At 43.1% G+C, this 25,944-nt stretch overlaps 1 protein-coding gene and 1 long non-coding RNA gene across 4 annotated transcripts; one reads left to right on the forward strand and one right to left on the reverse strand.

Moving 5' to 3' along the window:
- Positions 1-5: 5 nt before the first annotated feature.
- On the reverse strand, positions 6-3,698 carry cuedc2 (CUE domain containing 2). Of its 3 annotated transcripts, none has more exons than XM_037465072.2 (9): positions 3,527-3,698; positions 2,778-2,863; positions 2,530-2,673; positions 2,379-2,443; positions 2,048-2,169; positions 1,726-1,893; positions 1,581-1,645; positions 1,434-1,494; positions 6-1,328 (listed from the first exon to the last, which is right to left on the reverse strand). In XM_037465072.2, the coding sequence occupies exons 2-9, from the start codon at positions 2,849-2,851 to the stop codon at positions 1,182-1,184; spliced, it is 846 nt and encodes a 281-aa protein (XP_037320969.1). In that variant the 5' UTR covers positions 2,852-2,863; positions 3,527-3,698; the 3' UTR covers positions 6-1,181. The 3 variants fall into 3 exon arrangements, with proteins under 3 accessions (XP_037320969.1, XP_037320968.1, XP_037320970.1); XM_037465071.2 differs by having other exon boundaries at positions 2,778-2,868; positions 3,527-3,697; XM_037465073.2 differs by having other exon boundaries at positions 2,382-2,443; positions 2,778-2,868; positions 3,527-3,694.
- On the forward strand, positions 2,875-13,687 carry LOC119213877 (uncharacterized). The gene is made up of 3 exons (XR_005119912.2): positions 2,875-3,201; positions 9,606-9,737; positions 12,692-13,687. It is a non-coding gene; the product is annotated as an uncharacterized LOC119213877 (long non-coding RNA).
- Positions 13,688-25,944: the final 12,257 nt, after the last annotated feature.

Here is a 25,944-nt window from a genome sequence, read left to right on the forward strand (position 1 = left end):
ACATGAAAGATCTACAAAAATGAGTGTTTACTACAAATTGTGCATCAGCGGTTTCTCAAAGCACAGGGTTAAAACTAAACAGCTTCACCTGGTAATTAACGACATTGATAATAGTTAGTAATATCTCTTCAACAGTTGAAAAACAAAAAAAACTTTTCGCCATCCAAAACAATTGCTTATAGTTTTTAAAGATGTATGCAAAGGGAAACACTTCTAAACCACAGTATATATTTGTTGGAAAAAAACACCTTCATCATAATATACAACAAATAAGAATCCAATTGTAATAGATTCCACAACTACAAGCAAAGCAAAATTCAAAACAGTAGTGAGATGAACAAGAACATGATATAGGACCACTTTGGTAACACTTTTATACATAGAGGCCCTGAAAGCACCTCTTCACAATAAATACATGATCAGAGACTTTGTAAATCTAAACATCTATATCAAAAATAAAGAGAACGCTGTGGGAATGAACTTGAAAATCAAGTTCAACTGCAGCATTTTTGCTCAACTTTTATGAGTCAACCAGTTATCCAATTTATCACGGCAAGAAATGGAGTGCTTTAATGGTACGTATTCTTGAGAACTTCATTTGTTGTGCTGAACAAAATCTTTTACTAATTAATTGATGGTTAGCCACAGGCAAACAAATCTCAATTCTGGATGATTTTGTGCCACGTCAGTTATGTTTCATTTAGATAAAGTGGTTTTCCATTTTAAAAATTCAAGAAAAATGTATAATATAAAACGCCAGAAGAATCTACCGCACCACGAGATTAACAGAAAGACCATTGATTCATCTGCACATCGTCATGATTATGATGAAATTCTCTTCATGATTAGGAAGATATTGTCTGTTGGGATATTAAAAGGAATATATAACGTATGACGTAAACCCAACCCGATGAACAACGGACACGCTGAGATGGCAAAAAGAGGCTGTTACAGAAACAAGGCTTCAACCACCTCACTAAAACATCACTAAATGTTGAAAGCTGTAAAGTGAACCAAACCTAATCCAATGATTTAACCAAGGCATGAGATGGTTATAACAAATAAGCCACTGACACTTAAAAATATGTTCCTTAACTAGGAAAAAAGAACCATTTAGGCCTTAATAAATAAAATAAAAGTGTAAACCATATTTTCAGTTTCTGCTCTCACAACGAGTGTCATCAATGGAATCTATACTTTCGTGCAGGCTTGAGGTTGACATACGTCTTTTTCAGGTCCTCTGCTTCCTCTTTCTTCACCAGCTGATATCGCTCTCCTTTTGTGGTTACCACCTGGTTACCGTGGTACCGAACAAGCTTCTTTGGAGGCTGTAAAAACCACACCAGAATCCAAGTTGTATTGCATGAAACACATAGAATGTACATATCGTGCATGATAGTATTTACATGGTGAATTGAGAGAGTATAGCTCACATCTTTGGGGGCGACAGGCCGGTGGGTTTTCTTGTCCTCCTCCCTATCTACCAGCATGTACCTATGGAAACAACAATAGTCATTCATGTGGAAACAACAAAGTGAGGCCAGCTGTGCTTTACCAGGACCAAAAGCAATCCCACTCACTTCTCAAGGATGCTCTCTTTAAGGTTCTTGTCTGCTCGCGAGGAAAGACTCTTCTCCTGGTTCACCTGAAGGCACAGGACACCATCAAATCAGACTGTAACGCACACACACACACAGATCATTTGTGTGCAGCAGTTAGACCCACGTTGTGGGGAGACGGGCTGAGTTGGACGTCGCCCTCGATGATAAGGCGCACGGCCTCCCCCATGTCTCCTTTGGCGATGGACAGGGCGCTGCGAGCCTCAGACAGACCACACTTGGGAAACATCTCTAGCAGGTGCTGCTCCTGGGACTCCCACTCGGACACTGGTAGCTGGACACATGCACGCTCGTAATTAGCTCGCACTTTGATTAATCTGAACTACGGCTGTCGCAGAAATGACACATGACCTGAATTCATTCAATCGTGGTAATTAAAATACTTAAAGAAAGGGCGTTTAAGTGCTGCTGTAGGCTGAAACGATTACCTTGGCAGTGGCGCCCTCTGATTGTGTTTTAAGGCACTGCGTTTTCCCTGGTGGCGGTTCGCAGGGCTGGGTGGTGAGTTTCAGGGCATTCCCTTCCGTCCTCGCCTTGGGCTCAACAGTTTCTTCAACAGTTCATAAGGAAGCATATCAGCACAGGGTCCTATACATACATTATATATACCTATTTAACGCGATGATCTACATGGAAAATGGGCAGCACAGCCCAATAAAGTACTAAAGTACTAAAATATGCTTTTGGTATCATTAAAAAGAAACCTTGTGGAAATAGCTAGAGTGACACAGTGTGCATGTGTTAGAGATAATTCATTACTACCTGAGGTCCGGGCGCTGGCTAGTTTGGATGCCAGATTGAACATCATCTCACAGACCTTGACGCTGGAAAATGAAGTTGTTTTTTTGTGATAACAACAAATTACTGTACAATCAGAACAGATGAAATTTGTTTTTTTGTGTATGTTTACCTATCAATTTCTGCAAATCCAGGTATGTAAGCTTCCAACATCTCGGCAAAGACCTCAACGTCAAAGTTCTCCTCCACACTGTGCTGAGAGCCGAGATCCTCCAGGACTCCGGTGATGTAAGACAGAAGAACATCGTCCAGGGTGCTGCATTGAGTTGTAAAAAAAAGAAGAAAGAATAAGGTTACTTTACAAAAAAGAGCGAACTGGAATCCATATGCAACGATGCTAAATGGTGAGGAATCACTGACCTGAGATCGGCATCCGGAATGTAAGCCTGGATGAAGTCCTGCAGCGCGCTGTGGATGATCTTGTGGAGGTCCATGGCGTTCTCCTGCTGTGCTGTGGAGAGGAAAAACGCGGCGTCTAAGCGTTGGACTTACGGTAGTTGACATCTACCGAATGCCGTGACCTAAATGACCTCATCGGGTTCAGACCCAACGTGGAAATGTTACAAAAGTGCTCGTTACGAAAGCTCGCTGGTAAAAAAAAAAAAAAAAAAAACGTGCTGCGGCGTCTCACGCTGACGCGGTGGGAGAGACTTTTACGACCTGAAGTTACATCAACTTCTCACAGTTAGTAGATTTCTTTTCTGCAAACATTCAGGTCCGGCAGTTTGTACAGATACAAACATAAAACTCGACGAGGGCGTAAAGGAAGTTAATTGATATTAAGGTAACGTCACAACAGCTGCACTGTACTTAATGTTGACGCTATCTGGTTATTAAAATAGCACTTTTCGCGCCACGTGCCGCTAATATGATATCCTTTCTGCCGGTAGTGTTGTTGCCTAACATTAGGAAGGTTATTGATCAACTAGCAGTAAGAGCTAGCTAGCGTAACGGTTTTTTAGGTTGTTAGCTAGCTAATGTTAGCACTAGCGTGGGTTTCCGTTAGCAAACAGCGGCTGCTGGCTAGCTAACGCGTCATGCCAAAACCATCTCCGTCAATGCGTCACAACAACTTTGACTTGGCTTAAAAAACCTGGGTCAAAACTTACGGCGGCAGGTGTTATGGGGACATGAAGCGAGGTGTTTTCCCCCACTGTATTTAGGGACGTACAGTGGTATCCGTGCTACTTGTTAGCGCGATTCAAAACATTGGTACGTCATTTCCGCTGATCGTACGCAGCGTGGCTGCATGCAGATGTGATGTTGTGACTGTCTAGTAGCCATGTGTGCAGAACGGCTCTAAATGTTTGACGCGGATCGGAAAAAAAGCTTCGCTGAGCCCTACAAGGAGGGCGTGCATACTTAAAAAGAGCCATAAGCCTACACCGGTTCAGCTGAGATTAAACACTGACGGATTTATAATGACGGATTTTAATCATTCAATCACTAGTCTATTAATTTCATTACCCACTAATCTAACTGGTCAAATACCTGTATGATTCCTGCAAGATTTATTCACAATTGAAGCATAATCCAGAAGAACTTTTTGAATTTGCTGATGAATAATTTTGGTACTGACCAATAATTTAATTCCGTTTCTAGAAAAAATGCCCAGACATTGCTTGTTCTCCAAGTAAGGATGTTCCGTTATGTGTTTTAAATCATTTCAAACTGAATCACGTTTGGTTTTGGAGCAATATGTTAAAATAGGTCTTTGAATCATTGATTGGTCCAAAAATTGACAAAAATGTAAAAAACAATCAACTAATTTGTTACTAATGAAAAATGCTATATATTAATATCAGATTAATTGAAAAATAAAGTAATTATTAAATGCTCTTCTAAATTCAATTTAAAGAAGTCTGTGAGCCATCACGACCACGGTTAGTAGCTTGAAAGCCATTTTCTCTTTGCCTTTATAATGTAATGTAATGTGGATATATTATAACATGAAAAGACAAATAGTAAAAAAGCGCCACAATACATTTTTACGGCAGTTCAATGCTGCATGAGAAACACATGTAGCTCTAATACGACCAACAGCTGTTCAAGGTTAAAAAAACAACTTTTGTAGAACATTAAAATCTTCTTAATGTATTTCAGCTGTCATCAAATTAAGGCTGTTGTGGCCAACATGTTTGAGCTAGATTCTTCCCTCAATAAAGAGGGAAGCTTTCTGTGAGCCTTCCTGTCTGAACATCACTCGAGCCTACATTGGGCCAGTAAACATTGTACTCTCACTCGGACATTATCTCATATCTTTTACCAGATCCATACATAGTTGATGATCAAGGTGTTATCTGAGGCAACATCAATGATGTCATCAGATCCTGCTCTCGGTTACCTCGGCCTGTGTTGGTATTATAGCAGATATGTAGCTGTGAATCATTAATGCCAATTCAATTGTCTCCCTACTCCCTTGGCAGTATCTCTCGGCGGGCTGTAGTATTTCACGGGGGAAATATGGTACACGGGGCGGATAAAACGAGCGAGAACAATTCTCAACTTGGCTGAACTCTGTTTCAACTCTGAGCTCATGGCTAGACAGCTGAGGTATCCGAGGAGAGCGCGCTGAATCTGCAGCTCAGGAGAGCTTCTGGGGTTTTCCCTGCAGACCCCACACAACACATACCGGCGCTTCAGGCAGTATTCGCTTACACTTTTCGTATCCAGAGCCAATTCTTGACTACACTGTCAAATTTAGCCCAAATCAATAGTTAATGATCCAAGGGCCACCCTGGTTCCTGTTTAATCATGTTTTTCATCTCCGCAAATGCAGAGTTCAGTGGTAAATATGAACTTGTGCTGACAGACCCACTGAAGCTGGAACAGAGCTCTTTTCTCTTTTTCCTTCTTCTTTTGAAAGGTTCCCCAAACAGAAGGTGGCAGCATTGAGTTATTGGTGACAGCAGGTGCTCAAGCACGTCCCTCAGAGATGGTTTGCCCTGGACTTCTTCCAGCAGAAACAGAACTCTAGAGCTCTGCTGTGAATATCAGCTCACGGCATCTCTCGGGGGTGAAAGACTCTTACTGAGGTTTTCAAAAGAGGTCAAAGCACACGGGCTGCGTGTGGAGCTCACCAATAACATTCTGGAGCGTGACTTTGGTTTTGTGCCAGGATCTCGTGTTTCTGTGGAAGTAGGTGGTTGATTTTGCCGATTGATCCGATCAGGGAGCAACAATTCGGATCGCAACAGTCGTTGATGTTTGGTACTTTTCAATGTCTTTTGGAGCAGAGGCTCCACGTCTTTGTGCACGCTGTGGTTAAGCAGTTCATGGCTTTGTGAAATTTTAATTCTCAATGAAAATAGGGGGGTTCTGAGGTGAATTTAGCTTCATTTAGAAAAACTCTTCTTTTGGGCCATTTGTTTTGGTCCCAAACCCTTTTAACTGTATTACATGAAACAATAAGTCTGAGAGACGGCCAGGCATTCGGCTGTATAATCATTGTATAACATAAACACGCGCAATACGTCAAAACATTGTATACAAATGTCATAAACCTTCAATTATAGCAAGGCATGTATTGGACCTTTAGCCTCAAGCAATGTTAATAATAGCAATTGCATTTCAGGGAGGCACAAACAATGTCTAGCAGGGTTGAGTTAAAACGTTTTTGACAGAAAAGCTTTGTGATTATTGTATGAATCAATGTGAGGGTAAAACATTTATAAATATATTCTTATAAAATGTGTTAACCCTTATTTTGAAATGAGCATATTTTGTCCAAAGCACAAACGAATTAGCAAATGAATGCTTTTCCTTCTGATTTTCAGCTGCTTCACAAAATGTCTAAGAGGTGTTTGATTCAAACATGGAAGAATTCATTTAAAAAAGCGTACAAAGTCATACATTGCACATTAATAAGTTAGAGGAGGACAAACCGTAATATGTGCTAATGGTATGTTTACACATTTCCGTTCCTATATGCCGGGGTACAATCAAGCATGTCATGCAACAATGTGGAGGCAGGGCACATAATGTGGATATTGTACTGGTGGCACAGATTTCCATTTTCACACAGACAATGGGGGCTGGGGGTTGGCGTCGGGGATGTCTGAGCGAGAAAGAGAGAAAAAAAAAAGATCACAATTCTCATCAGAGTCACCAAAACACTGAATGATTTCCTGCCAAATTAATTACCCTTTACCCAACTTTAGACAATAATCCTGGGAGCTGTCTGTCGAAGCAGTATTATTCTATTAGCGTTCCACTTGCAGTTCAGCCAGAGTGGCTTCATATTTAGATTTAATTGTATTTTCTTACTGAATGTGGAGCATTGCATCCACAATAGAAAGGCACAAAATTATCTGATCCTTTCAGTTGAATCACCTGTGATGGGATCTGCACATAATTTGGAGAGAGAATTTGTTAAAAATGTTAAACACTTAACATTTCTTTCTAAAGCGTTACAAAGGGTGCATTTACAGAGTGAATTCAAGCACATTACAGTTTAATTAATTGAAACTTTTACAATATAAGGCCTCTTTAACAATTATAACTCACCTCCAAATCCAATCTAAGACTTCATCATTTCACCTCTCTGCTTGGTCTTGAAGGTGTGATCCAAGGCGTCATTGTCTACATTAGCTCACCACAGTTAATACAGGATTTGTAAAGTCAAAGTTCGGATGTTGATAATAAAATTTGATCCGTATTGCTTTTTTTTTATTGTTGAAAATGTACAAAGAGCTGCAGGTTGATTTGAGTGATTTGAATGGGCCCCCGGTGCATGAGATGAGCTGGCTGGTTGTCCTGGTGTCCCGTGTCCTCCCGTCCGCCTCCGGGACGTCCACTGCCCCCTTTCCCCTCCACTCCAACTTTTCAGGAGCCTTGGACAGGACGTGTGGACCATGAGGCCTGCATCAATTGTCTCACACCAAATTGAACTATTTCATATTGAATCCAGAAAGAAATAGAGAAATATATATTTTGATGTATATGTCTCTAAAAGTGCACGGTGAACAATGTTTGATGTTTTACTCGCCGGTTTGCGGTAACAAAAGTTTTGTTAGGCGTCACGAGGCACAACAGATGGCTGCCGGCTTCGGCTCCTCTCAGGAAATGGGTCGGTCTCCCTTGTGTTGGTCCGCGTGTCTCTGTTCAGCAGTCGATAGGTTAACCTGCCCGTGGCATCCATCTTGTGTGGCCTCCCTCGCATTACCATTGATCTGAAGGAAATAAAGAGCACATGTGTTATTATATACAGCCCTGGAAAAACACCCTCTCACAGTGATTGAGTGAACAGGCCGAATGTGTGAAATATTGCCCCTGCGACGTATTCCGTCTTCCTGTCAATAGTGCAGCCTTTGCCCACGACCCGGATCAATAGGGACTTATCTTTTCATGATAACACATAACGATGTTGTCTGTTGTCTTTTTCAGATGTCGTGGTTCTATTTCTGTTCCTCCGCCCGTTCCTCTATTCCTCGTGTCTGGGCGTCCCTTTTGTAGCGGTCTCTTGTTGTTGTTGTTTTTTTGTTTTTTTTTATTCCTAAAGAGACAAATTTGGCGCGGGCCTGCTCGTCGGAGACATGGCAGTTACAAATTTACATGTTGGTTTTCTGGACGTTTCTCTGAAGCTTTTGGGGGTCTCTCATGTGTGAGACTGCTCAGCGGAGAGAAGACACCCCTCTGTAAAAACATCTGTTGTGGAAATGGCTGTCAAACTCCCTTTTGTGGGCTCCGTTTCTTCTTTGCGCAGAGAGTGTCATTTGTTTTGATCATTTATGTGGGTGAAAGCATAATGATAAAAAATCTGGTGAACGTACCCAAGCAGTCTACAGTTGGGCTGTTTATTTCTTTTTTTGTGATGGAGAGGGAACATACTTCTCCATTTTAGTGGCTTTGTCGTGTGCACATTGAAGCATGTCGTGAAACTGTGTTTTTCCATGTAAAACTAAACATCAAAATGCTGCGAGTGGTATGACAAAAGTTTTTAGAAAAATTTAGCAATTAAACATTTCAGTAAGCATACATTTCCTATACATTAGTGTACAGTGGAAAGCTGCTTAAAGATGATAACAAAGTCTATGCTTATTATTCATGATGTGGTGATTGTTATCATGTATGGATGAAGTCATTGGAAAAGATCTTTTAATTTAGAGGGATTTCATTTTGGAAAATGCAATTTCTCCTTTCCAACTCAATCTCATTCATTCTGTGTGATTACATAAGTGAATGAGGCAGTCGGTGTATTTTTAAAATAAAGCAAACAAGTAGAAAATAGCATTCATAAGTGATAAGGATAAGAGGTTGCGGTCTCGGCTGTTCTATCTATTGGCTACAAAAAGCTTTGTGTTGTGACTTTCTCTCAGCGAGGCCTTAGGGGAGGCGTTCTCACTGCCCCCCCCCCCCCCCCCCCCTACACAGGAAGTGTTTTTAGAGTACCTGTCCAGTGGTGCCACAAGGCACATCAGCTCCATGTACACCCAGGTCAGCTGCCATTTATCTCAGCCAGTCAAGATGCCCTCTCACTGCACAGTAGTATTGTTATTATCATTATTATTATTGTCATGAAGCAAATTCATTCTAAAAAAAATCCATTGCTTTGTATGAAAATCTTTTAAGAAACATTGCATAAGAACATATGAAAGATTTTAAGAAAGAGGTTTTGAGAAAAATCACTGCTTTGTTGAATGGTTGATGCTTATTAGGTAATTGTGACACTTAGATAATCCAGCCTGAACCTCAAAGTAACAAGTACAACATCTAGGCATGTAAGTTTGACAATGTCCTCCTCTAACAGCGTTACACTGTATTTCCTGTGAGCCCCAGGAGCCTGCTCTGAGATGTTTTCATGTGTTTTCAAGCACAGCGTCAATTTTCCTCCGTGTTAGACATGAGGCTTTTTCTTGAAGAGAATGTCACATGGCTTTACAGTGGGAATCTTGGTGTTATAGTAAGTCTTGAAGTTATGTCAATGATGTATCGTACCATAGTCAGTTGTTCTCTTTAGAAACGCGTTAATTACGTCAAAATAAATTATTAGTCTGTAGTCTATGAGAACTAGTTCCAAAGGTTGTAAAATACATTTACATTTGATATAATACATAAGAGCCAGATCCCTACATGATTAACAGCCTGCCTGCTTGTGAATGTCCTGCAGAACAGGTGAGGGTTTGAGCGGAGTGACACCTCATAAACTCGCTGATAACCTGCTCCTGTGTCTTCTTATCCGTCTTCCAGACAATCCCAGGTCCCTAAGCACGCTGTCGCTTCCCCTCGGGCCCATTATCAGATCCCCTCTGCAGGCAGCTGCAGTTATTGTGGAAGACTTTTATGGCGCCGTGATGTTTGTGGCAACACCAGCTTTTATGAGTGAGTACATTTGATCTTTTCTGTTGTTTTCCTGTTTTTTTTTTTTTACTGAAAAGCTTACTCCTAATTTTCTCTTTTTTCAACTGACATCTGACAAATCTTTATTGAGGTACTTAATAATTGACAACACACCTGACACGTGTGTGTGTGTGTGTGTGTTTTTTTAAAAACTAATTCAAGTTCTCAGTGGCTATTGTAGCTTGATAATAAAATTACGATAAAAAGAAAAAGGTCAAGATAAATTAACTACTATTGAAGAATTGAATGCTGAATTTAGTGTTGAGGTTATTTACAAATATGGCCTCATTAATCACCCCCTTTCAATCGTGTTGCAGCACTCTCACTGTCTGGTGCGAACGTGTTATCTCCCTCTGCCATTCATGTACACATTTATTACATTCCAAGTCTGTGGGATCAATCTTTTGGCCACCAGAGGAGCATAACTAATGGCAACATTAGAATGCCTTTGTGAGAGCGACTGGCCGGATGCGGGTTAACCAAGCAGGAAATAATCTAGGATTTTATATCCTGCATGAACAGCCATAGGATATGCTAAGAATAAATTAATCCCCCCCCCCACCCCCGCCCCATATCCCCTAACTTTTAGCAGTGAGGTTATCTTTCAACAGTTCCAGAGGGACACGCGGCTTGTTTGGCAGCTTTTTTTTTCTACTTGAAGGCCGGTTGGTTTTCTCCCCGTATGCACACATTTGGAATTTCTTGACAGATAATGACCGTCGTCATCGCTCAGCCAGGGTCAGACTATCTATTCTGTCGCTGACCGCGGGTCTAGACGACCCTTCCTCTGGAACGCTTTTTTTCCCTTTCCTTTTAAAGACCCACTTCTATTTTTCTGTTGTGCCCAAACAAGGATTTTATAAAATGGGTGACATCGCCACACAAGCTGTCTGCCGAATCCCCCTTAATTAAAGTGACGTTTAAAGCCTTCCTCAGACACTAATAAACCCCCTCTCCATTAAGATCCTCCTAATTACTGTGTGCAAAGGAAAGGGGGACACACACAGACAGACAGTGTGGAGGTAAGCCTGCTGGCATTTGGCCCCATAAGCTGAGCGCCACACAAAAGAAAATGTCCCCTGGGTTACCCATCCTACAAGAGAGAGTCCTTTTTTTTTTCTTCTTCTCCTCCAAGCCCTCTCCCCCCTCTCGTTGTTTTCTTCTTTATGAATGAAAGTATATGACATGTGGGGCTGGGAGTGTCCATTGATGGAGCCGGTGGAATGTGTGAATAAGGGGCTTTGAATGAGGCATGAATCACAGCCACCTGATTAGTCATTAAGTAGTCTTTTGACGTTACCATTGTTTAAATGTGCATGGTGGAAGTGAGAGTGCTGTCATCTATAAACACCCGTTCAGTCAAGTGAGGCTGATTAGGAAAGAGAGATATTTAGTGAAAATGGAGTGATGCGGGAAATCAGAACGCATTCGTTATCGAGTACTTATCCTGATGAAACTCTAGTACCAGCCGACAAATAAAAAGAAAATGACCGAATGTACATTTATTTATGAATCTTGCTGTTGGATTCTAGTCCCGTGTTCCAGCAGCTCAGCTTTATAGTGGCTTCAATTCATGCGGGGAGGAGGAATCGCATATTATTACACGTCACAGCGAGCCACAAGTCCAACAGCGTGTGGACAGTCACTACAGCTACGGTGGCACGGGCATGCCCAGAAAGGTTAAACGTGTTTGGTTCATGTCCTGGTCTGCAGATTAATGACATTAACGAAGTTTCCATTAGCCGTGCAACTGGGGGAGACATGGGCGTCCATGCGGAAAGCCACATGACCGAGGCAGAGATAAGAGAAAATGAAATACGTCTCGGTGCAGACAGGTGGGGCCAGGAAGTGCCACTCCAAATTAGCCGCAGGCCCAGTTTGTTGTTACTTCATTAACCCAGAAGCCCCGGGAAAACTAAAAAGAGGGGTCACAACCTCAAACAACGGGGAGGCCTGAAATCCGCAAAGAGAGGCTCCTTCTTTAGCTGGATGGAACTATTGACACAATAAAGACAAAGTGTTTACAGCGAAAGTCCAGTCAATATGACATTGTTACATTTTTAGTGTGCTTAATATTTGATCCATTTGGTTTGTGTTGGTATTATTTAATTATATCTGCTCCAGTCTCTGGTCGACCATTAAGAGTGGTCGCTGGTTGGTTTTTATGTTAATGATCAACTGCTCGTTTAAACATACTCCATCACTCCAGTCTTGGCCAACATATCATTGGAAAAGAGATCAAACAATCTGATATTTTGATGATTTAAAAGAAATGGTTAATCATTTAAAACACAACAATACACATTGTAAACATTATATTTAAGTTGTCTTATCTTCATATCACAACGTCCAATAGGTCGGTGAAATATGATGGCGTTATCGTTCTGACTCTTTGTCAGTGAACAAGCTGAATCGCTCAAACGAAACTGCCTGCTAAGAAACTCAAAAGATACACAAGACCATAGCACCAGGAGATGCGCTGCCAATGAAAAGAATCCAGGGTGTAATGGGGTCATCAATATTTGACATTGTGCCGTGCTTGTCCCTCTCGAGGACTCCGTGGAGGGGCACCTTGTTGTATAATGCCGTCCCTGTTGTTGTAAGTCGAGCTGCGCAGTGGCTCTTTATTTGCAGGCAGGGACTTTATTAGAGTGTTTGGTTACAGACCCTTGGAAGGAGGGTTATTGTGTTCTCACCCCTTCCCCGGCAAACATAGCTCTGCTGCTCTCTTGCTTTCCACACTGTTCACCAGAAACAGGCCGGATGGAGGCTGCAGCGTGTCAGTAGAAAGCTGAAGTTATCGTATTGCTTTAAGAAATCTTTTAGCCTTACGTCTCTATTTTCTTGAAAAGTAAACAAAATTTGTTGTTACTAATGTTTGTTTTTTCTTTCCATCTCTCTCTCTCTCTCTCTCTCTCTCTCTCTCTCTCTCTCAGACACATACACACCTATACCTGCTCAGCAACATGGATCAGCAGCAGCTGACTTGGCTAGAACGTCTGTGTCACCGGCAGACGCAGGCAGGGTCCAGCGAGTGTCTACTGAGGCTGCCGACACATCTGCCTGCTTGATTTCACCTGGTAACTGAGCATGTAGTATTTACTTCTCGGGTGAAATGCAATCAGCCGCTTGTAGCTGGCAAGGAAGCAACGAGCCTGCCATGAGGCGCAGCTTTTTCCCCCCCCATCTACTACATAATTATTGAAACCATCTTTACTTTCATACCTTCTATTTTTTTAAGTTTTCTGAAATTCTGCTATTATCATTTTATTCAAGAATAATAATAGAATAATAGTTGCAGCACCTAAACACGTAACAGAGCTCCATGGTGTACTTACAATTATTCTAATCCAATTTCCTCAACATTGAATATAATGATACAATGTTATAATACAATTGCAGTTCAAGGTATGCAAACAAAAACGGCTTAATGCAGGATGATTGAACGTAGAATGAAATGCATGTTCATTAGCTGTGTCATTGCTGACGAAACAGAACCTTGTGAATTCCTGGCGATAAACGTAGCAGTGAGACCGCTGAGGTTCCTACGGTAGAGTGCTCCCCTGTGCGCGTATAAACATTAACATCCTCGAGACAAGAGTCACCTCTCTAATCTGCCTGAAGAAGTGTGTGGTGAGAGGCCTTTTATCCCGCCTCGCTTTAGCCGGTTGCTCACAGAAGAGCCGTTTACCTCCACTAATGGAGAGTGAGTCTTTCACCGGGGCCTGTTTGCCTCTCAGCCCTCTGAAAGACACTTGGCCAGAGAGGAGACATTAGGAAAACTAGTTAATCTGGAGTATTCTGTCTGTGTCTACCCAGGGAGTGGACCCAGCTCCTTGGTGCCTCCTCAAGAGGCTTCTCCTCACTGCAGGTATAGAAGTGTTGGATCAGCACTTTAGGCGCTCTGGTGAAGACAAAGTGGTGAAACAAATCAGTGGTTAGCCTTTTTGGTCATTGTTTGAAGCTTTCAAATTATGTTGCTGATTTAAAAAAAATGTAATCACATAACATTTTGCCATTTATTACTATATCCTATTATAAAAGTTACATGGCAAATCCGATTATTTCAAACAGGACTTTTCCTGCTCAGCTGTAGGAATTCTAACATCATGGTAAATGTTGTAAATGTAAACAGTGACTGTGCCAACATGTCAGCGTTTTGCAGTTATGAAGTTAACCGTCCTAATTTTAGCGTGTTAAAACTTTCTTATTAACAATAAACAGAAAGTTCAGTTAATGCTAATGGGAATGTCATGGAATAGGTTTTGCAGTTCGGAATTCAACCTGATGATGGCGCTGCATGAAAAGTTGAGGGATTATCAGAGTTAATACAGAATGTCCTGATGGGGTCTTGCAACAGACTGATATTGACCACGTTATTTAGAAATTAAATATTTAAATCATGTTAGTAATACACGCAAGATAATATTGTATAAGTAATTCAGTAGATATCGAGTGAGTAGTGTGTCGTGAATTCTTAAGTCCAATTGGTTACAATCTGATATGGGGGTGAATGGGCGAATGACATGTAGTGTAAAAAAGTGCTTTGAATGTTTGGAAGACTAAAATAGCGCTATACAAGCACAAATCCATTTCCCAAAGTTTTGCATGAACGCACAAAACACAGGTGTCATACTAAACAAATCCTGCAAAATCAAGCGAGTGACAAAACAAATGCATTCTCTTCTTCTTTGGTGCTCAATACTCACTGTAGCCTGTATAGAGAAAGCAAATTATTGATTTTTAGAGCAACGGGCAATAAAAGCCTGAGTCTCCCCTAAAATGGGCTGAGAAAACCGAGAGAACAGAAGCCCTACTACAATCACAACCAAGTCACTGTTAACTTACCTTTGTTTGTGAAAGTGGAGGCCTTTAACTCCCAGACACTCCGTCTTTACCTATCGTTTATGGAGCAATCCCACTGTGTCAGGAGCGCTGGAACAAGGTCATCAGTGGCTGCAACCAGAGTGACCTGCTGTTAAAGACGGGACAAATAAACACAGGAAGAACTCTGGAGAATGGGGCTAATCAGGGACGCACAATGGCAGGTGGCTGGCAGGTTAGGATGAGAGAAGAAAAAAAGCTGTGTACGGTGTGTGTTGGGGAGCAGATGATTGAATGGGGGGAAAAAAAAAACATTTCAATGAAATTGGGCATCGCAACAAAATGGTTCAGTAGGCAAAGTCAAAAGTACCCAACAAAATGCTCGCACAAATGTGGCCACAGAGCATGCATGCATGTAAAACAAAGACACGCACACACGCTTGTGTCTCAGTGGGTACGACAGATGCCGTATGGACTCTTGTATTGTCAGCTGTAAAGGAGGGCCCCCCCCCCCCCGAGGGTCTCTGCGGTCTGACAGTACACCAGGGATCAGCTGTGTGACACAGTGACACCAATCCCCTCATGTCACACACGACCCTGTCCCAACACCGCCGCGTCCCTGCGAGTGTGTATGAACGTGCGTTGTGGGGGTTTTCGGCAGATATCTTCATGTCCGTAATATGACGTCGTCTTCCCAGTGTCTGACGCGATGATATCCCCTTTTTTCCATTGCTTTGACATGTAAAGGTGTTTTATCATAAGGTTCCACCCGGCCTTGTTGGGGATGGTTGGTGTGTGTGCTGTGGCTTGTACTGCTCATGTTTGGCCAGTTGAGGCCATGCTTTCCTCAGGGTAAGCCAACATGCACTGTCCCACTGGTCCACATCTTTCCTTGCAGACCAATCATCCTGCGTTCTGTACGACTTGGGCAGCAGTGGAAAGTACAAATGTGTACGTCATTTCTTTGTAGAATGTGTTTTTTTGGCAACATATAGCTGTTGTTTTTTATTAGAAAATAAGACGCTTGCCACACTGCTTTTTGCAGGTTGGCTTTAATCAAAGAAATTCCCGAAGTTACTCAATTCTTTTATTCCCTAAGAAAGAATCATTCAATAACAGCAGGTTACGGCATGTTGTTTCTTAACTTTTAACCTCTAAGTGGCCATTTAAGTTGCCATTTAAGTGGACTAAGATATGTTTGATAGAGCAATTTGAAATTCCTTCAAAGCATTATGAACCAAACAAATAGGTTGTTCCACCATGTGCCATTCTGGTCAGCCTCTGTCCAGGTGCGGACGTTCTCCTCTGAAATCCCCCGTGAGCCTGTCAAATAAGTAAAGCCAGGGAGATGTGTGGCCCGTGAAAGGGATATGCTCACCCTGCAGTTGGCGCAGAGACGCTCCTTTGTTTCCTGGCATGTCTCACATACTTTCAGAGCCCAGATAAGCCCCAGCGCCATGAAACACTGCTTTATGTTTGGCCTCGGCAACGCACCAGGGAGGGCAGAGTGGACTCGGAGGAGAGACCAGTCCGTGAGCAGGTAATATGTCCTCACTGTCGCACCTTATTAAAGGGACACACACATAGATATGAGCCCACCTCTGTCGCCCTGCTGCAAAAATACTGAAATAATAATCAAACCCAACCCAAGTTGAATTGTTCTTCCCTCTAACTCCTTCCCTGTCACTCATGTTTCTGTTATTTCCTTTCCTCTCTGAAGAGAAGGGGGGAGCAAAGGGGGCCGTTTTTGGTGGTGGTGGGTGGGGTTGGAGCGTAGGGAGGTGGGGGCTTGGCTGTTTCCTGAAATCGGATTAGCAGCTACTCTACACTTAGATTGCAGGAACTGGGGCTTTAAGTTTAGCCCAGCTCAAGACCACCCAATAGGTAAACAGGTACATTACTGTGGAGCCAAAATGAAAGTGAAGGTGAGGGGATCCAGGATAAAAAAAAAAACTCATTGAGAGATGGATACAGAGTGAGTGAAATAAATACGGGACTAGCCTGCAGGCTGGTGAAAGTAGACTCCTTCGTCTGGGTAATCTGAAATTAATTCCAACAAAATGCCAGAGGATAGGGTGAAAATTTAAAAAAACTGCAATGAAACAAACAAAAAAGTAAAAATACCACGACTAACTTTTCCCAATTTATTCCAAACTACCAATTTGTGAACTTCCTCCTTTTTGAACCAACTCTCTGAACCTTCACAAAAGACCCACGTATCTCGCTCGCAGCCCTCCCCGCTCTCCGAGATATCTAAACCTCACACTGTCATGCTGCTGCCACTGCATCCCGCATAAAAAAGAAAACCTCCCGAAAATTAGTTTTTTGGCAAACGGCTCGCAAACACATTCTCCTGTCTGCTGCAAGCCACCGAGGCTTTGTTAGGCAGGCCTGCTCTGAGCCCACAGCCTTCAAGACCCCCATTATGCAGCAGGACTCAGCGGGGCAGAAAGAGCAGGAGTGTTTTCGCCAGTCATGTGGGCATACAGGCATTATACACTCTTCAGTGCCACTGTAGATATTTTGTGAGTCTAACAAACAGAGGGGAGGCCTGCAAAGGCTGCAAGAAGTTTTGATAATTGGGAGTTATATAAGTTCCCAAATCCTCACAGGAGGATTTTAAGTTCCTACGCCCCCCCCCCCCCCATTGTGTGTTTTGAAAAGCTGCGTGCGAAGGCCCCACTGCGAAAGGTGACAAATACTTTGAGAAGAATAGTTGTGTAAAAGGTTAAAGGAATACAGTCAAGTGCTCATGAAGAAGAGTCTCTAATTGCCTATTTTGCTTACACGTTGCCGAGCTGTGTTTTACTAATTAAATAACAGCTCTTGCTTTGTGCACTCACCTCACGCATTTGTGTTTGTGCGTCTTTGTTGTGGCTTTTGTGTGCGTGTGTGTCCACTTTGGCTTACTGTAAAAAAATAAAAAAAGGTTGGTTGGTTAGAGGCGTGTGTAAAGATGCACAGATGCACATATCTGCTGCAGCTGGCCCAAAGGGGCCGAAGTTTAATCAGTGACGGACAAACCGAGGGCTCCCTGCGTCTCCAACATCGCTGCTTCTGGGGGCCCCCCCCCAGTGCAGAGCAGGCGGGCTGAGCAGCTCTGATCAGCAGTGTTGTGTTATTCTTTTATTTATTTTTTTTCTCCCACAGAATCACACTGGGGAACGTGTGTGTGTGTTTGAGATGCAGGGATGCATGGTGCTAACCCTCCCCTGAGTAGTAATGCATGAACTGTTAGCAAAACATTGTTGCTGCTGCTGCTGTTGCCTTCTATGTTAATAAGACGTGCATTGAGGTAGGGAGTGTGGGGGGGGGGCGTGCTGCGCGCAGATGTAATTCAAGGTTGACATCACAGAATTCACAATGCATCTATGGTGAATGTTGGGGGGGGGGATCCTGCATTTGGGAAACTCATTGTTGGAGTTTCAAAGTCAATAAGACGCCCACGGAGATGAAGATTTCACATCCTGCCAGTGAGGAGAAATTATGACAAAAAGTATTTCTAGTTTCATGTTTAATTCTCAAAGAGGGTATTGTGGGAGCGAAAAGCCCCGGAAGCTCATTACAGCTGCCCTGTATTTGTAATCGGTGTGTCTTTTATGCAGCACCTCAAGGCTGTCAAGCTTCTCGCTGCCATGCCACTCAGCTCTCTGTGTTGTAGAGAGAAGAGTTCAGGATTTCTAAATGTATTTATGAATGCATGATTTTGTGAAAGTGTATACTTGGATCGCCCCCCCCCACCTGCCCTCTAATAACTGGTGTGTGTGTGTGTGTGTGTGTGTGTGTGTGTGCGGGTGTGTGTGTATTTGTTTGTGTGCCTGTGTAAAGCTGAGACTCGCTGGGGCACTGAGGCGAAACTTGGCCCCAGTCAGGCCAGTGTGCAGAGGGCAGAGACCAAAAAGCCTCCAGCCATGCTGTCTCTTGCTCTCTCTCTCTCTCTCTCTCTCTCTCTCCCTCCACCACTGGTATATGGAAATAGGTGAGTATCTATTTTGTATGCAACACTCAGGGAAAACTTTTTTCTTCTCTTCTGTAAACGCACATGCGGTACATTTGACTTACGGCCGGCTGAAAACGACCCCATCAACATTGTGGATTATTTGCTAAGATTTGTCAATTCCATTAAATCTAACTGCAAAAGGCAGCGTCCCCTCGACGGTTACAGATCACTGCAGGACGTGATATTTTGGTCTTACACAGGTAAGTTTAGGTAAAAATAACACGGTAATCATTTTGTTAACCTAAGGGGAAACATTCTCATCATGGCCACTGGGTTAAGATTGGGGATCAAGAGCCGTCTCGGGTAAAGGAAAGCAACGCAGGCAGGAAGGTAACGGGGAGGGAAGAGTTCAAAGTCCAAAGTGTCGTTGACCAATTCGCTAAACCCTGACTTCTCTCTTCTTCTCTCGTCATTTTTCCTCCTTTTCTCCTAATGAACGAGTCTCAATTCCTACGGCCTCTAGAGGGTTTTGAATTTTTGCTTTTGGACATTTGCTCAAACGGCTGATGTCAATTCTTTGGAGCAGAGTCTCTTTTTTTCTTTTATCTTCTCAGTGATTATCCTCACTTCTCATTTTCCTTCCTTCCTCTCAGGACCCTTCAGTGGCCTAAAGAGGGAAACCAGCATGGAGCCGTGGGCCACTGGTTAAGCATTTTCATGCAAGATTTGAAATCAGATTATAGATGGGCCTGCTCAATTGACTTAATGGATTTGAAGATACGAGATCCTATTAATAAAGGAATAAAGGAGTTTAGAGGAGTGGGGCGCATTTGCCCCCGAGGCTGCGGCCCAGTAGTGGGACTGGAAGGCTAATCTGCCATGGAAATTAAATCCTGCCTCTATCCACTGGATCCCCTAATGTCCTCCATTACACACCTTTTATTTGTCGTGGGCTGATATTGCAAACAGATATGGCTCCAGCAACAGTCAGGGACATCAGACTGTTATGGATCTGATTATTGAGGAAGACTGAATTTTCTCATCCCGGCAAAGTACACTTTGCCTCAGAGGAACCAGCTATGGGAATATCCCTAAATGGCCTTAAGATTGGGACTGACAGTTGTTTTTTGTGTCCCCTCTTAAAGACTCCGCCTTCATGAGTTCCAAGCAGGATTATGATGCATTCGAGACCGAGAGGTTTAATCAGTGAGAGCAGCGGCAGTATTTGGGCCATAACAGAGCTTACCTCACCGTTTTTTCTCTTTTGTCTTAACGAGGTTGCACTTTGCTTCATTCCAAGTCCACCTTTCACACTCTGTTCCTGTCGGGTTTGTCAAAGGTAGCTGTAAAAACACATGTGTCACACATGCTAATCCGATTTGCGCCGGGATCATGACGAGGATTAGGCTCCACGTTATTATACTCCACGTACAGTGGCCACAAAGCTGTGAAACTTTCAGTGTTCTTTCTGCTTTCCAGCAGCAAAGTTCACCTTCCTCTCAGTGGTTTCCCTTTCTCTGAGTAGGATTTAATGCTGAACAGGGCTGGGAGAAGAAAAATCCTAAGAACTCTTGCATAAGTAGCTTATGAGGCTTTTTCTTTGAATAATCGCCGCAAATGAGTAGATGAAATGCAGGCTCAAGTGTTTGTTTTTGCATTGGCTAGTTGGTGGGAAAGTCTGCTTTCTGTGCTTTAAATGCTGTGAGTCGATGCGACTGATTCCTTCGGTCATTGAGTTCAAAGCAGCTGGAAGTAAAGACCAGTTTATTTAAGCGAGTGCACAAGTGAGTATCTATATGAAAGTGAGTAATCTAAATGAAAATTCACTTTAAATTCTAACAACTAAAAGAGAATCTGGCCCTTGTGTTTCCCCTGCATAGTAAGAACAATGTCCCCCTCCTTCTATTGGCCCCTTTATCAGTGTCGGAGGGACGTTGTTTCTCTCTCATCACAAATGAGAAAAACACAACTATAATGAACGCTTGCCTTCTTCGCCATGTAATAAGCGTTTGACTGTTTGACCAATCACTGCAAGAGAAACTCCTTCTGCAGGGTAAACATAAACTATATATAGAATATATCCCGTGTCTTTTGATATCAACATCCTGCCAAATAAAAACAAATATCCACCTTTCAAACAAAGGTATGCCTGGGAGTGTGGACCTCATTTCAAGCACAATTAACTTGAAATGGAGTGCTGCAAGATCAATAGTCCCCAGTTGATCCAGAGGGAGCTGTCAGTCTATGGAAATGGCACACATATGGTAATATCCCCAGCTTAACAACAACTTAGAGGATTTACTGTTGCTGTTTCCAGACCCACATGAATAACAAACAGTGGGCCACCCCCTGGGAACCATTTTGTTTTATCCCAGCTTCAATTAATCTTTAAGGAGGAGGATACCATTTGAGAGAAGTGGCAGGGGGGATATGAAGAGGGCGTTTGTAGATATGAGAGGTATAGTGCAAATTATGAAAATCCCAACCAGACGATCCACCCGCAAATTCAATGATGTGTGCGTTCCAGTGTGGTCTTCACCCCAACAAGCCTTTCATCATCGCTCTTTGCCTCTCCCTCCGTCGCATAAACGCCGACGCATAAAGTGTGTTTGCACTTTCATTTTCTAATCAGAACACTTTTGTCTCAGTGAGAGCCGACCTATTGACAGGCACGCAGACATTAGCAGGATTATATGACTTCTTACACTGTCGAGTGTGATGAGATCGTAGGAGATGTGTATGGATTTCACCTCCTGCTGACTGCACTCCTCTGCTCGCAGCCTCGGGCGCCAGAAACCTGTGGCATAAAAGACGAGGCATAAAAGAAGATGAGAGCGAGGATTGCCCTGGCAAGCGTGGTACTTATGCGCTCCAGTGTGATGTCATTAAGTCAGATATGTTTAGCAGAGTCAGGTGCGGGCGTATAGGCAACGCGTTGTCACCCCGAGAGAGCGACTGGGTTGTCGGGTCAATCGAAATTGATTTACTTCGACTCTACGATTGATGAAGTCCGCTCAGGTTAAACTGCAGGGATCTCGATTGGACGACGTGCACTTTGGGGGGAGTCGCTGTTGGAATTGACTCCCGTGCGCCGCCCTCGGCTCAAGCCAGGTGGGAAATTGAGTTACGAAGCGCGCCGTGAGAGGGATAGATGACCTCTGTGACAGTCATACCGCGTGCGCGTGGCCTACACGACTCCAGCTGAAGACAGTCAGTCAGTTGATTGAACTGAAGAGGAGGCTACGGTAAAAACTAAAAAGAAAATCCATATTACTCCTTCATTTTCTTGTAGTCTTGCAGCAGGTTGAGTCCTCCTGAGAGAGGGGGAGAGCACCAGAGCATCGGCAGCATTCGAAACGACGGGTTGGGTCCTGCTATTGGCGAATCGCAGCACCCCCCCCCCCACACCTGCTCCTCCAGGAAGGAATGTCGTAGGAGACGTGTGACAGGGACAGAGGCAATTCCCTGTCCTGTCCAGGGAGTGCGTTAAACTAAATTTAAATTGCTACTATGATTTCATCGCTCGCCCCTCGATGAAGGAGAGGTGATGTTGGTAAAGAAATGAATAGATGAAAGAAAGGAAAAAAAAGAGGGGGAACCTCAGCCCTCAGGGGCCGGTGGCTCTTCCTGACTCCGGCTTTTATCATGTAAATAAGGCAAATGGGACGGGGTTAGGGGGGGGGGGGGACAATTCCCCGGCCGCCACTTGAGCCAAATACAACTTTCCTGCGCTTCAGGCCTACAATGAGGAATGTATTTGGAGGCCTCAGTTTTAATTTAACAAGAGTGGCAGCTGAGGGGGCACCGGGGACCTCATCTCGTGACTGCTGCGATGGCTCAGGGTGGAAGGAGGGGAAAACCTTCAGCCCCACAGCGCCGTCCCCGTCTTGTGGGTTTTGTGTGTGTTTTGTGCGCTGCAGCTGGCTGTTGCACTCGCTCCGTAGCACCTCTTCGGTTTCCCGGGGAGGCAACACGCTTCTTGCTCCACGGTAACATTTGATTCATTACGATCCGAAACAGCACATCAGTTCGCTTATTATGTCTTAAAAAAAATCCTCCCAGCGTCCCAAAGAGCAAGCGGGGGGAAAAAAAAAACCCCACCAAAGAGGCGCTGCCTTGAAATTGACAGCTGTTATTGTGCTGTGCCATCTGGTGCGTTTGCCAGGGAACAGAAAAGGGTTAATATTCTATGATGTGTGGTAGCAGTGGCACAGCCTCTTCTGCACAGCCAGAGAGGGATACCGGGTGCCAGGAGTCTGTGCACCCGATGGAGAGAAACCCTCAGCATTAGCTCGGCATCAAATCAACCAATGTGGCTAATTTAATGGGTCAAATACGGTTGGGAAGGTGCCAAAAAAACAGACGCACCAGCAGAATCTCTTAACAGGGTGGAGAATCACAAAGAGGAGCTACCGCACCGCTTGGCACCATGCAGCTTTTTAATCGTAACCCTCCACAACATGAGCAAAGCAACCCGGCAATGTCTATTCTCCTTTTTTGATTTCCCTGCGTTTGTGTTCAGTTTGGGCCTATTTGTGTCCCTGTGCGTTTGTGTGCAAGTAAGTAAGTATGTTTTTTCTTCTTTTTTTTTTTGCTGTGCTGGAGCTGTCATTATTCATTGACCACAGATGTAAATGGATCCAAACAAAGGGACGCGCGTGCTGTGGGTAGCGATCGCCCCTGGAGAGGACGGGGCCTGCTGAAATTAATAGGCCTCCCGTGGCTAAATAAGCAATGGCTAAATAAACCTAAATGTCCCCCAATCATATGACAGACAGGGCCCAAGAATCCGAACAGCAGGTAGTTATTATATGAATTGCTGGAGAGGGACATATTGCAGACCTAACATGCCACATCAAAACCATCTAACTTCACTGGATTTGAATTATTATGCGTGCATTTCAGTGAAGGAAACACAACTAATGTGCTGCATAATGTTTCCTGCTATTTTTGCTTTTTGTTCTTACATATCACAACTAATTATTGCACATCTTATATGCCTTGCCGTTTCCATTCAACTAAGGTTGTTAAACTTTTTTCAGGGAAGAGAAGCAAAAATGGCACATATGTTCATTCATATGCCCGAACCCCAAATGTTGAAGAAAAAAAGCACTTATGGGTATAAATATGCTCCTTAGCTGGAAGACACACTTCTTTGAGCCATCGGCTCATTTCTAATTCTGAGGGCTGGTTCACAAAATGGTCCAACATTTAAAGGGACTGGCAGGGGGTAAATTAGTGCTCCGAGATGAATTATCATACAATTAAGGACCCCAGAATGTGCCAAAATACAAAAAAAACACAATATGGATGAAAGACCTACTTCTCCCAAAATCATGCGAGACGGATCAGTGTCCCGTCTCATTTAAAGGAACAGGCTTTGACTTTCTAGCCCATTTACACTGATGCTTGTTTGCTCATCCTGTGTTCAGCAATGCACAACTCCACATCCTTTCTAAAAAGCCAGCTAACTCTAATTCTACAATATCTTGCAATATTTAGTGAAGTGGTCATGGGATTCCTAAAGACACAATTATTCATATGCCAATAATATGAACTTAAATATTACTTTTTCGTTTTTCATTACACGTGTACCTCATACTGATGCTCAGTGTCTTTCCTCCTGGCTTCTATGTGGCAATGAAGGTGGCTGCATTGGGGATCTGAGCCGTGTGGAATGATGGGACTGCTGAGCTGGTCAATAATCTATTACGGCCCTCAGCAGAGTGACAAATGTCTGTCAGAGAAATAGGCCGAGAGAGGTCAGACGGGCTACTGACCTCCACCCCGCCGCAGCCGCCGCGCACAGATAGAGCCCGCTAACACACACGATAGTGGCAGTTGACGTTTTTTGGGGGGGGGGCGGGGGGGGAATACAACCTACATACAGATTTTTTTCTTTAAATGTAAGTTTTCAGTTGTTTCAGTAAACCTCAACATCCAACTCAGCGTCACTGCACGGTTCAACACATTCCAATTTTAAAATGAGGCTTTAAAATTCATGAACTTGTTTTACATTCTTTTGCCGGAGGGTGCAAGGGACTTAAATAACAAAAACTATTCACTAATTTTGCACCCATTGCAACTCATTCCATACAGGAATAGGTGAAAAATCAAATGAAATACAAAAAGCTATCCCTGGCATCGTGTTTCCCTGGTGTGCTAATCTGTACATTTACATCATAGCTTGGCTCCATACGTCCGGTGAAGCCTTTTTTGAGACACTACAACACATAGTCAGATTTGAACATATCAACTGAACACAAGTTATCATCTGGTTCCTATAAATACCATTATTCCAGCCATAAGCATAACCCAGATGATATTGCGATTAGTTAGTTAGCTGGTGTCTCTAAATCCAGGGAAGACATTTTGTAGCTATTATGTTTCCACATTAGTAGTGCTTGTGACAAGAAAACTGAGCTTCATGTGTCAAATTACTTTATATAACCATAAAAATATCTTCATGAATTAAAAAAAACAACGTTTGAGATTTTTAATCCAGAAAGCCGATTTCAATTTTATTTCCGCCACTTCAGTCCCACACAACCATCAACGAAACAATAAATAATGCATAAAATAAAAGAAGGATTCGCCTCCAGAAAAGTGAGATCTTTTTACATCTGCCCTTTTAATAGAGCTCCTATATTCTGTGATGTAGAATACTTGATTATATACATTACTTGCATCCAATCACATAACTATTGAAAAATAGTTATAGGACACCTCCTTCGGTCTGGCTGTTGCTCCTTCATTACGAGTTGATTGGCACGTTACGGCATAAATCCTCAACTGACTGTTATGACGCTGAAACGTCAATTTCACTGGTGCTTATTGGACTTATGTGGTGTCTCATATTCTGGTTTGAAAACCTGAACACTTACCTCCAGGTTTCGTTATCACCATTTGTCATGTTTGTAATTCAGTCAATTCATGTTGCCGATCAGAAACACTGTTGTTCCATGAAACATGGAATTCAAAGATGTGCACAACAAGCTTTCTCCTCTCATGTAAATGAAACAACCTGCTTATGATCAACACAGAAATAAGAGTCGAAAGCGGGATGTTAATGTGCATGTATATGTAAATGTGCCAAGTGATAACATTGGAGGTTCCGTGACTGTACAATAGATTAAATCATAATCCAGTATTAACTCTCTTTGCAGCTGAATATACAGTACGTGGCAAATGAGCTTACAAGATACCCTTTTGGCCAAGTAGGTATCAATTGAGGCAGGGATGTGAATGCGGCCTGCGTGTGTCATCGTGCCTGAAGCTTAACAGTATTGAGGATTACCCCGGATACCGACAGTTTAAGATGTTTTCTTTTGGTTTGCTGGTTGAATTTGTTTTGCTCTTTCACAAGTTGTGCTTCATATCACATCACATTGTACACGAGGAAAGGGTCAGCTTCCGTGACTCATC

Source organism: Pungitius pungitius, chromosome 13 (assembly GCF_949316345.1).
Source record: "Pungitius pungitius chromosome 13, fPunPun2.1, whole genome shotgun sequence".
Taxonomy (NCBI): Eukaryota; Metazoa; Chordata; class Actinopteri; order Perciformes; family Gasterosteidae; genus Pungitius; species Pungitius pungitius.

Bases quoted from the DNA above. Each gene is read 5' to 3' on its own strand.
- cuedc2 (XM_037465072.2), bottom strand. From the start codon at position 2,851: ATGGACCTCCACAAGATCATCCACAGCGCGCTGCAGGACTTCATCCAG. The intron at 1,495-1,580 runs GTGAGTGGGATT...TTGTTTCCATAG, and splicing joins AAAGAGAGCATCCTTGAGAA to GTACATGCTGGTAGATAGGG. The intron at 1,329-1,433 runs GTGAGCTATACT...TGGTTTTTACAG, and splicing joins GGCCTGTCGCCCCCAAAGAT to CCTCCAAAGAAGCTTGTTCG.